At 33.2% G+C, this 16,975-nt stretch overlaps 1 protein-coding gene across 5 annotated transcripts in view; it reads right to left on the bottom strand.

Moving 5' to 3' along the window:
* Positions 1-1,499: 1,499 nt before the first annotated feature.
* LOC138937296 (FERM, ARHGEF and pleckstrin domain-containing protein 1) overlaps positions 1,500-16,975 on the bottom strand; it is a 34,962-nt gene continuing 19,486 nt past the window's right edge. Inside the window, exons 12-21 of one of the 5 annotated variants that reach the window (XM_070303427.1) lie at positions 6,635-6,837; positions 6,463-6,552; positions 5,972-6,347; positions 5,785-5,894; positions 5,526-5,666; positions 5,297-5,451; positions 4,825-4,949; positions 4,575-4,735; positions 4,201-4,460; positions 1,500-4,062 (exon numbers count right to left, since the gene is read on the bottom strand). In XM_070303427.1, the coding sequence (XP_070159528.1) occupies positions 3,987-4,062; positions 4,201-4,460; positions 4,575-4,735; positions 4,825-4,949; positions 5,297-5,451; positions 5,526-5,666; positions 5,785-5,894; positions 5,972-6,347; positions 6,463-6,552; positions 6,635-6,837 (1,697 nt within the window). In that variant the 3' untranslated portion in view covers positions 1,500-3,986. Of the gene's footprint in view, positions 4,063-4,200; positions 4,461-4,574; positions 4,736-4,824; positions 4,950-5,296; positions 5,452-5,525; positions 5,667-5,784; positions 5,895-5,971; positions 6,348-6,462; positions 6,553-6,634; positions 6,838-13,752; positions 14,349-16,975 lie in introns of those variants that run through there. The other 4 variants (XM_070303428.1, XM_070303430.1, XM_070303429.1 and 1 more) reach the window with 4 other exon arrangements.

Consider the following 16,975-nt stretch of genomic DNA (forward strand, 5'->3'; position numbering starts at 1 on the left):
ATTAGAAGATTACGCGCGCGCGTGCGATTGATGAGTATAAATTTATTATGGACAAAACAATATGATTGTCGAACATTATAGTTTTTCATCGTCGATTATAAGCGATCGTTTTTGCTGATATCGAAGAAGCAATTGTCGAATATCGTTGAACATCTTGAAATTCATCCTGGAATATAATTGCGGGAATCCAAATATATTTTTTCCTCAAGATATGAAATGGAAATACCGTGATTTCCAGTTTTTTCAACTTCCGGCGAGAAAATTAGCTGCAACATAAATGTATATATGAAAAGAAAACGAATAAATCGATTATTACAAATGATAATCGCCAATTGCGGAAGCTAACTGTTACTAATACTTTTTGCGTTACTATAAATAATTACGAATAATTAGCAATTTATATCTTTATTTATCTCAATGTGTACGTTGTATAATCTTCGAAACGGTAAAAACAAAAAAGTATATGAGTTATATGTATTACGTATAATCTTTTTTTAATGATTCCGATAGAATACATCCCTACATTAAAGAGTAACATAATAATTACTACTTGTTGTTATATGATTTATACTGATTATACTAGTTGCGTTTTCTTTATTTGCGTCATACGCTTTTTATAAAGTATATGAAAAGTTTTTCGTCAGTTTTAATTAGGATCAATTATAAATATATCTGTTCTTACATTTTGTCAATCATGAATTTCTAAAAATTAAATTATTCTAATTGTAAGTACAATTTTATTATAATCGTAAACTAAAAAATATATCATCATCCAACTTTCAAGATTGAGTCACAATCACTCGCTTCTTGCGCGAAATTTCAATCAAGAAATATGATATTATTTCCTAGAGGATCAATCCTCAATGTTAGTAAACAAGATGTCTTGAAACCACCAAATATAAAATATAATATAACTTAGTCAATCCTTTTTTAATAAAATTTTCAACTGTATCAAATAGCTTTAAATAAATTGGATACGACTTAAAAGAAGCAAAATTTTCGAGGATATACGATCATCATTTGTACATAGCTCTGCTGAATATTTTGAATATATTATATATAATATACATATTATCTGTTTTATTTATGTAAAATCTTTTAAAATTAATCGAAGAAGATCTTATTATTTATTTTTATTTTTAATCTTTAATATAGATATTTCCGAATCTATACAGAGAAAAATAATATCCTTTTTAGATATCTTGTACAATAAATTTCATCAGAAGATGTTTCACCGAAGCAGTCAAAGTAGTTATGTAATATAGGCTCAACTCTATAAACCAGTTTTTTTTTAATTATACCTGCTTTAGAAGAGGCATGATAAATAATATTCTGTTGTATGACATTATTGAAAGTAATCATTTCATCTCTGGATAATTTACTATAGAATAGTAACAGAAATTACAAAAAGTACAACATCAAATATGTGGAAAGTCCCCACAAAAAAAAGAAAAAATCCTATATCTTAAGAAATATTCCATATTAATATTAATATAAAAAAAAGAAATATTCGCAATCCTATTGATATGTTTATTGCAACAAAATATGCTGATAACAGGATAATTATAATGTTACATTCATTCGTTTATCTTGGTCATAGAAGATAAAAGCTGAGAAAAGCTGTACTTCTTGTGAAATATACAACGGATTTATTGGTGGAAGATACATGTATTTGAAATATATTGACTATTACGATATATTGATTGAACAAAAAAACGATTTCTTAAAATTGGCAAGTTACTGTAAGAGAACCAATATTGTATAGAGAATCTATTATAGCAAACATTACATATATCTTATATTTTCATGCAAATTCTACCTAACACACTTTGATTTCACTAGAACACAGTATATTCCTCATGGTTTTTCCTACTGATTTTATTATTGTATTTATATACTATAATATCGTAATTTTATTGCAGATATAAGTCTGTCCTTTTTATTTGCATCTTCCGCAATTAAAACAAGAAGCAAGTATACTCTTGTTATATATATGCTCTTGTTATAATATTTGAATTAATTTTTGTCTTAACTCTAAGTATCTTGATTTAAATCTATAAATGTTATAAAGTGTAATTTTCATAATGTCGTTCAATAATGATACTTCCCCATCTGATGAAGCAGATAGCAAAGGAAATCTCTTGTTCTCATACTACAATAATATTATACATTAATCTCATACTACAACAGTGTTATACTATCTGTTAGATTGTTGAACGCTCAGCAAGTATTGTACATTAGATATTTGATGAGGCAAAGTAGAGGTTTAGAAACCAGTCTATGATTTATCTTAAACAAATCTCTATGTAGATATATTTTTATACCATGAAGCATCTGTGTATAAGCTTTCATTTCTAAATATATATATTTATAGCTTTTTATTTTAACGATTACTATATATATAATTCTAGTTCTCTTTTTTCTCTTTCATGTTATATATTAATTATAATCTAAATTACACAACAAACAATCTCCCTAAATGATATAAAAAATTAAAACACGTCTTCTTAAATGTCTTTTGTTCATAAAAAGACATTTAATTAGATTAATACATTTCCGTTTTTTTTATACAATACAAAATTATAATCAAATGTTTAACGACTAATTTAATAATTATTTATATCTTTGATTTATTATTTAGGCTGGACGGGGTGTACACATGCCGTCATTTAAATAGCCGCACAATAGAGATAGCAAAAACATATTGTTATGTAGTGTTATACAATATCGTGCCATCTTACAAAAAAATTTCTCCCAGTCTCTTTGCAGATACTATGTCGTATTAATTATAAAAATCGCGATGGCACCATTTACTAAAAATTGAATAAAATTATAAGCATCTTCTTATAGTGCATCTACAACTTACAACATAACTCTTATGTTATGCATTCTACTTAAATTAGATTTTACAAAAAGAAAAATCCGTATTATATTATTATCTTATTGAAGACAATGATTGATTACATAGATTCGATTATAAAATTGATCCGATATTAATACGTGTGTTTTGATCTTGCGATAATGTCACTAAATCTTTGTGTATGTTATATAACAAAATGCATCTTGAAAAAGTACTGCTAATGTAAATATATTATTAGATACAATTCTAATATTATATCCATTTTATATACATTGAATAATAGCGCAGACTCAGTCAACTATGTATAATGCATAAAATTTATAACAAAATCTTTCTTGTTAAAGACAAATGTCTAAAAATACATTGTATACTTTTATATCGTTATGATCGATTGCGAATTATCCAGGCAAATATCGCCCAATATAGAACAGATATAAAAAAAGTTTCAATAAAAAATTTCTAAACAAATGCGATTGTGATATATATGTGTAAATATGTATTTACAAATTTTTATTTATTTTTATATATGTATATTCTCTTTTATGAATAATATTCTCCACAAGTTTGTGATATAATATTGAGATTCTCGTCATTAAATATATTTAATACCAGTCACTAAGTTTATATTAAAAGCATAAAAATCACATATCAAAAAATTTTGCAATTTGTACATAAAATCTCTTTATGTTTTTGTCTCTAATTTTCTATTTCTATAATATCTCTATCGTTATATTTATTATCTGTATTATAATTTTTAACTGTTTTCAAAATTGTGAAGCTCTCTAGAAGAATAATTCAAGCTTAGAAATACAATATTAAAAGAATTATGATTAAAAAGTTAGTTTTAATAAATGCTTGCAAGATATTACTAGTGTGTAAATTCATAATTTATATAATAGTAAAAGATGTAATTAAACATGAGTTATTCTTCCAGAGAACTGATTAATTTTGATCGGATATAAAATCCAAGATACACATACGCGCGATTTTTGATTTCATGTATAATAAGGCCAAAGATTTAGACTTTCTCATTACATACCATCTTAAAATCATATTATATAGCACAATTCTTTAATAAATGGTTCATTTCTTAATAATTATTTAATTATCTTGCATAGATTCAATTCTAATATTCTTCTTTTCCATTTATGCTGGTGGGCATATGGCTCTGTTGAGTTGCACTTCGAATGACTTCAATCCATCTAAAAAAAAAAAAAGTAAGTTTATTATATTTTTCTTAAACCATAATATATAAGACAAAAATTTAAATATATGATCAATAATCATATATTTATATATAACAAAGTTTTTTAAATTATAAGAATATATTACATATTTACCTTCCAAAAGTATAATCACTTTCTGCTCGGAAGAAATATACATGATTCTTGAATTGTAGCTTGAATACAAAGTCCTTATTAATCCCATCTTTTTCCGATGGTGTGGATACAGTATATCCTAATAATGGCAAACTAGCCAAGGGAAAGTCGTCTTGATGAGACTTATAGAAGAATAAGCAAAAGTTGGTAAATACAACCCAAAGCTTTTGCCAACCATTGCTATTTTTGAATTTCCGTAGGAGAAATCCACTAAGCTGATTCTGAAACATATGTTGATTCATTTTTATATAGAATATACAAATCTCTCGCACAATGAAAAAGATGTGTGTGTGTGTGTGTGTGTGATACATATATAATTCAGAATTCTAACATACCTGAAATGCTCGTAATTGATCGCTGTAACTAATACTTGTATTGCGATGCCAGCAAACATGAACTGTAGTATTGCTACGTTGTGAAGCTTTTGCACCTCCGCAACTAGTTCGATCTACTTCTAGTCCTACACCATCTCCCACTTCATCGGCTGAACCTAAAACTTTTGTATAAAAGAAGAGAAGGTTTAAATAGAATCTTTTTACTTTCATTCGATAAAAAAATTTTTTGTATTGCTTAATGATTACTCACTACAAGACTTTAAACTTAAATACGGCAACTTGGCATCTGATGCATCAGCTTGCATTATAGCCATGTTCAAATCTTCTATCCACCTTTCTTTCTCTTCTTCGTTACTTGCTGCAACTGTTAACGACCTGCAGAAATATAATGATTCAAATTAAAGAGAGTGTAATCATAAACGCGAGCGATAAAAAAACATAAGGACGCATCACATTGATTTGACGCACGTTTAAGCAGTATCCAAATGAAACAATATACGTATAGTAATTTGATACAGCATATTATTGCATGTACGTGCGCGTTGCTTCATTATTATCTGGATATTGCTTAAACGTGCGGTAAATTTATCAAACGTGCGCTTCAATAAAGTTAGTTTAGCTAGTTGATTTCTCAATAATATATGGCCTTTTAACGATCATTAGTATCTCTTCACTGTTATCTTCTTAATTATGCAATATAATGCGAGAAACTTGATACTCACTGATTTCCTTGTCCGTCAATAATAAACGCGAAATCCGTCCCAGTCTTATTATCTGCATCTTGAATCTTCATTCCTTTCAATGATAGTTGACCATGTACACGGAAGCATTGCGTTGATTGTTGAGTACGGAGTGTATACAATAACACATCCGAGAACTGTGAAGATAAACGCGATATTAATTTCGTCGCGTTGTATCACACTCTTGATGAGAAATATGCAAAAGACTTACCAAGAAGAACATACGTTGTTGAAAACCTTTACGGCTATACTTCTGTAGGCATCCTTGTCTAATAAACCTTCGACCTTCTTGCACTAGATTGTCAAAGCCAATAATATCCCGTTGCATTTCGCATAATTGTACCAGGTTTTCCTGCAATGATGAAAAACAAATTAGAAACATTAAAACAATTTAATTTTAATTTTTTCTGAACCATTTTAATAATATAATATATTCTCGTATAATAAATGGCGCGATAATTTTCTCTTACCGCTTGGTTTATAATTGTGAGTCCCTCGAGTAACGTCTCGCCAAGTCTATCTCTCGCTGCTAAACAATCCTCAAAATCGGTATGATCTTTTGGATAATGATCTAATAATCCTAAAAGAGCAACATCACCGTGTGAGAAATTAAGAGTTACGTTGAAAACTGGATAATCGATATTAATCCATACTTACTGTCAATAATACTGTTATAATGCAATAATCGTTGTAAAGGTTTCAAAAGAAAAGAAGTCAACGGCAGATAGCAATGCTTCTGCGATTCGAAATCCCGGCAGAGTTGGTCGAAGCGTCGCGACGTCCGCATGGAATATTCCATTTTTTCCAATACAGGAATTAGATTCTCGAGGTACTGGTCGTAGAGAGGCAGGATATTCAAGAGCGTATTGTACAAAAAGTCGCCGATATTGTGACGAGCGTTGCTCTCCCAGCGTGCCAGGCGTGCCTCCATCTCTTGAAGGCACGGACCGTGCACGTCGGCAAGTAGCTCGATTAAAGAAACCACCGATTCCCCTTCTAATTCTGCTTCTCTGGAAACTTCCTCCCGGAACCACTGCGCATAAAGACACGATTCGTATCTCTGATTTTTTTTTCAAGGATTTAAGAAAAATTAATTTTCTTCTCGAACATTTCTCGTTAGCTTCCTCTAGCAATAACTTTTTACTTACCACATTAATAACATCCATATCCTTCTTGTACGTTCGTTCTGTCATGAGGAGCTCCTTGGCTATATAATAGGCTTTATCAGTTGGCCATCTCTGGAATAAAAAAATAGTAATTTTTGTCAAAAAATACAAAAATAGATTACATAATGATAGCCAATATAAACGATGAACTCACCTTCGTTTTTCTAACTTCCGTCTCCTCCGCTTCCCCATTTCGCGCGTTTTTCATCGGGCTAAAATCTGGTGAATTTACGACACTCGCGTTATTCACCTCGACCCCGCCGTTTGTCGTTCGCTTATCCGAAGATTTTTCAGCGGTGTACACAGAATTATTGTTCTCCCGTTGATCAGATATCTCTTGCTTGTCGACTTCGACATCTGTAAATAGATTTCAGTCAGACGACCGGGAGAGAAGTTTCGCAAAATACTAAAAAGGAAAGATGAGAAAAATAAAATGATAAAAATTTTAATAATATGTATGTAAATGTAAGACTTGTGTGATGTATATATGCACGCATGCTATGGTGCATTCTCTTTTATTCTTTTTTTTTTTTTTTTAATATGAATCTCTATTGCGCTCAAAAAAAAGATATCGATGATCGATGTGAACACGACAAAAGCTTTCGGGAAAGTTATTTCATGTGAGTCGAGATGGTATCTATAACTATATAGAATCTGTACATACACTACTTGTAAAGATCTACATGCACGGAGAAACAGTGATACTTTCAATGTATTAACAGACATTGTGATATTTATAGCAAACGCGTCGTTGAAGATCGTTGCTGCTTTTTTTTTGAAGCAACATTAAAAATTCTTTGTTATACTCGATATTTTTTTATCGTAGATTTTGCTAAAAATTCTATCGTATCTTAAGTATAATGGCCATTTTAGCGATAATACAAAGAGATAAGTATTGGTATAAACATTAAAATGCATTTATGCTGAAATGAAGGCACGTGTTTCGCGGTTGACAATTCTAAAAATCTCAAAGCAGGAGATACGTGCAGTGATTTTCCGAGAATAAAAAAAGGGATCCATCTTTTCTACGAAAACGACGATATGTAGGGCGACAATATACAAGCGAATAAGTAATTTTCGAATAGACGAATAAGAAATCAAAGTTACAGTGTATGCGAGAGAAAAATTTCATTTTCATACTTAAGCGCATCTATAAACGTATGTGCTCTAATGAGTAATAAGCAAATTAACAGCTATAAGAATAAAAATTAATGCTAAGAGAAAATCTACATAACGCATTCTATATTTCATCGACGTAAAAAACGCAAATCGCATGCGGAAATAACAGCATCGTGACGAGGACGCGTGATATTTGCAACGGAAAGCCTCTTAAGCAATGAGTCTTTGATCGAGCTTCCACTTGTCGAAAACGAAGACGATGAATGCGATATAATTTGTGTGAAAAAAAAAAAAAAAAAAAAAAAAAAGTGTATTGTACAGCATATCTAGAAATAAGCTATAACGCTTATATCTTGCATCAGAGCTAATGGCATAAAAATCACTGAAACACGAGAATGGGCAGTGACGCATTTGCATGAATAAAGCCTTGACAATATATATATATTAAACCTTTGCTGCTTCAATTAATAGCCGTATTATCATAGTCTTATACAGCAACAAGATCGTGTATATGTATATGTATATGATTCCTATTTTCATTTTCACAATCAAAATCCTTAAAATCTCGAAACGAAAGGTTTATAAAGATGTGTCTTATCACACATTTATTTAGTACGATATTCAATATCAAGATATGTCATTTTTATTAATCATTTTATTCTTCTTCCCCCAGCAATAAATTTATGCAACTATAATTTAAGATACTGTCTGTCTGTCGATGCAAATGCGACGGAGAGCCCAGACTCGGCACTAAACGACGGGAATTCGTGCTACTTAAATGAAACGAATTATGAAATAATATATAACGACGAAGAAAAAAAGATCGTAATATCCACAGTTACACAGACAGGCATTGTAAGGGCATTACTCACACATATTGCCATCCGGTCGAGCGACGAATCCGGCATTGCGGTAAAAAGATACGATATGAAGAATAAAAAAAAAAAAAAAAAAGAGAGAGAGAGAAAGAAAAGGACGTCGCATTGCACATCGGGGAGAAACGGGGATTCAATCCGTAGAAATTACTATGTAATAAAACGAAGAAAAATTGCAGAGACCAACCATTTGGACGGCGCATACATCGGGTCCGAAATTAAAATGTCAGTCTAACCGCGCGTGGACGGACAAAATGAAAATGGAAACGAGAGAAAAACGAATTGAAAAGAGAGAGAGAGAGAGAGAGAGAGAAAAACAAAGAAAAAAAAAAAAACGAACTGTCGAGAAAAACTAAAGCGAAATTATTGACGCAGATCCGACGCAGATACGTTCTTTGTATATAATTTATTGTTATCATAATTAATGTATCAATAATCAATGTACAATAGATTTCCCTACGCTTGGAATACCGCTCTCGTCTTTCGGGGACGCTGGTAATTCCCCCACGTCCCTCCACCGAGCTCCGATATATCGTTCGAACATGATCGGATCAATCGACGAGACGGCGCGTCTCAACCGGGGGGGGGGGGGGGGGGGGAGAATCACCGCGTAAAACAGATATATTTTTTTATATATATTTATATTTATATTATATATATAGCGTTAACAAGTGTACGGTATATCGATAAACGATCAAAAAGTGTTACACAAATTACAAATGGGGGGCGAAGAGCGGGGAGGGGGGGAAGGAGCGTTACGCCGACACGACGGACACCCCGACGTACTGCTACGGTGTATCTTGCTTTAATTATCTTGTCTCATCGCCACGAGTCATTCCGATCGTTAAATCGGGTTCTCTCTAATTGTACAGAATTATAATGTATGCATGCATACACGTGTGTGCGTGTGCGCGTATACAGGGTGTCCCACCATATCCTGCCGATTGACCCTTCAGAAGATGAATTAACAATGAGAGAAAAATGACGATTGGTTCAACCTTCGACGATTGAAGCTTCGATAGTCGCGGAATTTTATCTAAAAACGACGATTTATAGAGTCTTTAATCTCCGAGGATGCGCTCTTTCAGAGTGAAACACATTGAAAAAAGAGATGTAATAGAATCTTTTCTCTCAGAAAATTTCCAAAACTGATTTTATCTGGATAAAAATTAGCCAAGTTATTCAAGGGAAGGTAAAGAGATATTTACGATACAGGAGGACACTCAGTAGCAATGGGGCATCCTGTATATACGAACGTCGTACATTTCGAACTCTCACAAATCGAAAAGTCAGTTGACACGCGGAGTAACGTCGTCTTTGCAGACCGGAAACGGAAGATTAACGAGCTCGAAGTTACATTGGGACAATAACATGCGATTACATGTCAAAAGTCGATGATTTTCTCAAGGACTCGTTTATCGCTAGTCTGGCAAGCCATTTGAAGAGACGAGGTGTTAAAAGCCAAGGAACGACGTAATTAGCGAAATTACAAACTGGAAGACAAACAATAGTTTCAACGAGAATACTACGTGACATAAATTAACACTCGATTTCTTATATATGGGGATTTCATATAAATATTATTATTAAAATCGACAGTCTTATAAAAATGTTTGACACTGAGAGATTAAGATATAGGAACACAATGCGCTTTTGCGTTGTCATTTGCAACGGTATAGAAAAGATGGCTTGTCAATTTGGTGTATATTTATATATATATAAATGTCGATTTTTTTACTTTTAATAAAGTTTCAAGCCGAATATGCCGTTTGGACAGGTGACAAATATTCTCAACGAATTCGAATATCCGAAGAGTAAAAAGAGTTCTGTGTAAGAGTAATTAATGAATTGCTTATTTCTAAATATTGTTTTAAAATTACGATTACGGCCAAATTTATTCCAAAATACGCGGCAACTGACCGCGTCGATGCACGTCCTTAGCTATAAAATGAAGTGCATTTATATTCACATGCAGTAGAGCTTATATAAAAAAAAAAAAAAAAAAAAAAAAAAAAAATTCAAGGGAACATTTCAATGTAATCATAATTAATCGATTTATAAAATATTTGGCACTATTTTTTCGGAAATAAAGAATTTATATAGCATCCTGAATTTGTCACATAGAATGGAATGTAGTGTTTCATGTGAGAGAAACGTGAATGATATAAATAGAAACATGTTAAGTTCATAGAATGTATTAAAAAAGTTTGATTAAAATGCTTTCTAACGTGCATTTGTGAATTACCAATGACAAAAGTTTTTCCATTTCCATTTTTTCTATGTTATGATTGACTAAAATGCGTATTAGGCAAAATTAACTTTTCCTCTTTTTGTCTTACAGATCGCTCAAACGTTAACATATATGTATATAATATGAGTGATATATCCAAGCATTAGGTGAAGTAGCGTTTAAATTTATGCCAGAAACTCATTTCTTGAGTATTCCTTCTATGTGAATTTACTAATGCGCTTCGAATTACAGCAGATTTAAAAATCCAAGCTTTTCCAATGTTCTGAATACATTTTAAAGAATGCAAAGGATTAAGTCCCACAGAAAATTTAACTTTCTCGATTTCTAGATTAGTTTTCAGAAGAATGACAGAAGAATTAAACCATTGTTACAGTGTTTTCTTCCATCAGAACGAAATCTGACCCAACGCAAGTCATTTTAACCCTCTATTGCAAGATGTCTCTTTTCGTTAATCAATTTTAAAAATAAAAAAGGAACAGCAAATTTTGTATGAAAAATACGAAAACGCGTGTTTCTTCTAGCGAGGTTACGCTGCTTTGTTTGCGTATTATTAAAAGAATCTTTAAAAGTGGCAAGATTTTTCATAATAGAAATCCGGGTCGTGTGATTTGTATCCTTGCCTAAAGCCAATATCGTGCAATGTAGGGTCAACTATTTATAAAATATGTCTCCGCTGAAAATTTCTCTGCGATTGACTATTCGATACATAACAGTCGTTTGGCTGTCACGCTCGGGTTATATTTATATATTGATCCCCTGAACCGCTATCGAGATACGATACCGCAAGAAGCACGAAGCAACGATTCTCTAGAATTCATAAAAAAAAAAAAGAATAAAATAAAATAAAAAGGAAGTAGGGTAATATCCATCCAGTTACGGAAATCTTCTATCGCTTACCCCAGGCATCAGACTATTATTGCTAAATTCGTGAACATTCGTACAATAAATGGTAATTGTGATGAGAATTATTGGGGAATTTGTAGCAGAGAAGAGCATACATTCGAACATTTGGAAAAGAGTCCAACAATATATGTATTGTATATCGCGATAGAAAATTTTCAGCTCCTTTCGTCTTGACTGAGAATGGCTTTCGAACGTGAAGAGGAGAACGCTGAAAATTTCCTATTATAAGGCAGAATATCTAAAATCGTTCGTATCTATCCTGGGTCTCTTCTTTTTCTACTAGAAGTAAATGGGTGTAAGCTTCGAATAAATTTTGAGGAGAAGAAAAACCGTGGAGATGATTTTTTTATACGGTGTTCATACATATACGATATATATATACTGTAAAAATATATTGTGATAAGGATCATAGAACTTGAATGAGAGAACATATGTGACGTGATCGAGACTGGGCTTTATACATATTTGATCAGGGATTGACGTGACGAAACATTGTGACAGATGGCAAAATACGTTCGTGATTCGTGACAGGGGCGCTACGTAATGGTTCCAAAAAGGTTCCTAAATAAGTTAATACTTGACGTGTATGTGTGACGTGTGTGTTTTGCGTGTATGTGTTATATAGTGGTAAATGCGGGAACGTTCAGTACCACGCTGCAACAGAGATGTGAGTTTAGACGATCACTTTTACTTGTTCCTCCAATCGTTTTTGCAGGTGACAATAAGAAACGATTGAGAGGGAAAGGATTTCGCAATCTCCTACTGAATTATTTCTCTTTTCTCTTATCGCGCGCTATCACAGTTTGGCGTAAAACAGTATATATAAAATAATCAAAACTGTTCAATTTGGATACGCAAGATTCGTAACTAATTTATGAATATTCCTTTAGCCAGTTATTTGTTCTTAATACTTCTAACGAAATCGCGCCTTCACTCATTTTCACAACGTATTACTAATCCAAAAAATTATCTCGTGATTCTTTTTCAATTTTCAGGAGAACTGCTTTTCGCGAATACGTAACATTTATACTAATTTATAGCGTACCATCAACGTGCCAATTGGCGATCGTTCGATTAAATGTATAAATTATGAATAAAATTCACATCTCTACGCACGCTCTAGGCAGGGAGGCAGGATTAAACGGTATAGACTATATATAGAGTATACGAACTAATACGACTGATGCAAAAACGTGAAGGGGTAATATTTTCGAGGGTGGATTACTCGAAACTACTGAAATCTAAATAATCTTGCAACTTCTCTCCGAGCTAAATTCAGCTAATACGCGTACATATATAATCGGAAATATGTTATCAATTGACACAATTATATATGCATATTTAGTTGATAAAAAGTAGATTGAGAATCTCCCGGAATTATTTTAACGATATATTAAGACGCGTTTCTAGAGGATCTAATTGTAACAATACGACAGTGCGGTGCGAATGCATTGAGATTGTGAAGATTACTGGATTATACTATTTTGTGCACGTAAGTCACATGAAAATTCGATGAAATACTTATATTTTTTATACAACAGACTATTCTTTTTTTTTTATCATGAGCAAAATACATGACAAGGATCTTTGATATAAATAGGACAGTGCGACTGAAATGGGAGTTGCTATAAAGTACGTCTAAGTTCTAAGGACAAAAAATCTCGTTACAAAAAAATAGTATTAATGAAGCGGAAAAACATGCTAACAAAGAGAAAAATTGGAGAAAATAATACAATTAGCGATAACTATATTGTGCGAGAGAGAGAGAGAGAGAGAGAGAGAGAGAGAGAGAGAGAGAGAGAGAGAGAGAGAGAGAGAGAGAGAGAGAGAGGACAGTTCGCTTTATTCGCACGAGCGAAGTATCTGTCCTGGAAAGTTCTCAAAATAATCTGATACAGAAAAAAGGCAGAATCTCTCGAGAAAACGTTTCTATATGATATGAAGTGATTTGAACGTTATGTAACGCTCGAAAGAAATATATTATAATGTTATATATAAATATTACGAAAGAACACACTCCGCGCTGTCGCTGATATCAAAATAATTCTCCGATAGTTTTCCTGTATTCTGCTATCGCGTCATTTTAATTTTTTTACACTCGAATAACTCAATTATATTTGTAAAAAAAAAAAAAAACTTTTTTTTTTTTTTCCCCTCAATATAATGGAAATCGTTCAACGATTTTAAGCACTATACTTTATTACACAGATCTCACCCCGTATAATGTTCGTGATTTCCTACCTCCCTCCCTCCTTTCCACCCCACAAAAATTATAACCCTATATATATATATATATATATAGGGTTACAATTTTATATATATATATATAAAAGTGCTGCGTAAAAATCAAACGATCGCAAACATAATGTTCGGCGATGAATCAAAGGTGGAAAAAAAAAAAACGGAGAATAGAAGCTGGTACGCTCAGGGATTTCGTTTTCGCAAGCGATATCGCTTTTTTTTTTTTTTACGCTCCTCTTGCGTGCGGTCGCGCGTTTATTAGCCTCATTGATGTGTAGCGTGGTACTTTCCTAAAGCCTAAACTGTGTGCGGTATATAGCTTCCCGCTCAACGTGGGACCAGCGGTAAGAATCGATTGGTCAGGGTGCGTGGTGTTGCGTGAACCATTACGTTACGCACCTGGTTCACGCGATAATGCATGTGCCAGGCCGGCGAGTTCACGTATCCGTTCGTGTAGGTCCACCGATTGTAATCACCACCTGTCGAAAAGCATACGTAAAGTACACCAGGAGCATATATACGCATATCATCTATTGCACGAAGGCCCGTCTCGCTCTGTCCAGGATATGTGTGATTTAGGGGACCTATACGACTTCAAAATGAGCCGTCCATAAATTTGGCACTTTCCAGTATGAGAGATTCATCGCGAAGAAAGAGATTTCTTTCGGAAGAGCATAGAAACTTGTTCCACACTTTCGTATTTTGCCACAAAATATATTATGTACGTGAAGGAAAAGGGAAAATATTTATCTGAGAAATAAATTTCTCGTTATCTGCATGACCAGCTTCGCTTACCCCCGATACCATTTCCTTTAATCCATCAAAATTTATATCTCAAATAAAAAAAAAAAAAAAAAAAAAGTTACACGAAGTTATTACGAAGCGTGTAATAAATCGTAGAATATAGAAAAAAGGAAAAGATCGAAAAATTAGTGTGAAAAATCCGTAGATAAAAAAATTTCGGGCTAGATCTAGGAGAATCTGTATAAGAATAGCGAGGTATCGCTGTATGTCATTCCTCTTCATAGATTGATCGACAAGTCGAAAAGGCTTCAAGTACCATTTCTAAATCGGATAATTTAATTTCGCGAATCAATAACACGCTCGAGACGACGAATCTAATAATAATAACGATCCGAAATTGAACTTCGACTTTTATAATAGACGAAACGTTATATCCTCACACACGTAACTCCGTTTAACCTTTCGCACGACACCTTATTTTCAAGTATACAGGGTGTCCCAGATCTAGCTATCTCTCGTCCGCAGATGTCATTCATTCCTTATGAGTCTTAATCGACAAGAATACATTCGCATTTGATATCCCTTTCACGCATAACGTACTGTTCCGATTGTGACAGCCCCGAAAAATACGCGTACTACGATACGCATTAATTAAAATTAATGATGATACATAGGAATTTATGATGGCAAAGATATGTGCGATGCGGAACCGAAGGGAGGCGTTCTAAATTCGAACAACGCATCGAGGGCGTGAAACACGCGTGCGAGCAATGCTGCACGCATCGTGCGTACGATTCGCGCATTTGGGAGGGTGGACATTGCGACGCGATATTGCGGAAAACAGACTCAAGTAAGGATTCTAAGTAAGATCTCGCGCGCAAGCACAGGGTGAGGGATCGGGACATACAGTAAGTGCGTGAGAGAGACGCGTGCGTGTATATGTTAAGTGTGCGATAGGTGCGATATTACAATGATGAGACAGGGGCGATATTCTGACGATGCACAAATGCAAGAATCAATAGATAAAAGGACGTGTACCAATTGCAGCGAATTCGAGCGAATGGAAATCGTGGGAAAGATCATGAACAATATTTCGGGAAATTTTCTTCTTTTTTTTTTCCCCATAAAACAATTGATATACATATGTCATGATTTTTATCCACAATGCAAACCACATGCGCGCCGATTTCGAATTTTGACAGATGAATCCTCGATCGAACTTGCTGCTGTAAATACTCAATACACAAACGGAGATACACAATGATACTAAACGCATCAAAGGGTTTTATTCGACTAAACGCCAAGGCCGTGCCTCTAAATATTAATGTAACTAGACTATGGCAAGTATGACTTTCTGCATTGAGTATTCGGAGAGATGAAACGTTTATTAATCGTTTATCATCGTCTATCGTCCGCGCGTAAAATCCTGATATCGTGACTTTTCAAGAATCGTTTCTCTTGTAATTTCGATAAATTCGAAAATCCGTCAAAGCGCTCGGAATTTTTTTTAGAGATTATACATATATGTATATTTTTTCAACAATATAACTTTTCAATATGATAGATAAATTGTGAGTTTCGAACAATGCAATTTTTAACACTCCAACATTTCGCACGTGGAGAAGGCTCTATTTATTCTAATTTACATCCCGACGCGTTTAAACAAATCTATCCCATCATGATCGTTTGTGCAAAAAAGAAAGAATAATCAAAAAACGTTAAAACATAAACGAGATTATGTCGCGTTACAAAAATAAAAAAATAAAATTATGAATTGCGACTCGACTATAAATCGCGAAAAGCTTTTCTTAATTTAGATAAAAAAAAAAAAAAAAAAAAAAAAAAAAATTTAAGAAAAAAGATTTATTTCTATTTTTTGGATCCACTTTTCTTGTACACGGCCCGATATAAGTCACCTATTATTTCTATCTATATACGGTGCTGCAAATTAGGACTACTAGCCATTCTAGAATTCTCGAAACCGCAATCTATCCAAGTGATTCGATAATAGCCATTCCAGTAGCCTCTCATCGGGCAAATCTTAGAATGACTATCGTTTCTAAGTCGAGTTATAATTATATACGGGATGCACGAGAAAATCCAACTCTCGTGACGGTACGGCTCTGATATATAATACAGTCTTGATATAAATAAACTCGATCTGGAATTCAACGTACAAATATGCTAGAAAATTCAGAATACATCTAGATATTAAAACTAACAGTTCGTAACTGCTGACTCGTTGAGCAAAGTAATGGCATGCCATCATTTATCAGCACTCAGCAGTCGTATTTCACATACTCTTTCAATATGTAATACGCGATAATGGAATAACGATTAAACGTAATCGTGTATAATAGCA

Source organism: Polyergus mexicanus, unplaced genomic scaffold (assembly GCF_030449975.1).
Source record: "Polyergus mexicanus isolate NDT 795.1 unplaced genomic scaffold, iyPolMexi1.0 SCAF_10, whole genome shotgun sequence".
In the NCBI taxonomy this organism is placed as follows: domain Eukaryota; kingdom Metazoa; phylum Arthropoda; class Insecta; order Hymenoptera; family Formicidae; genus Polyergus; species Polyergus mexicanus.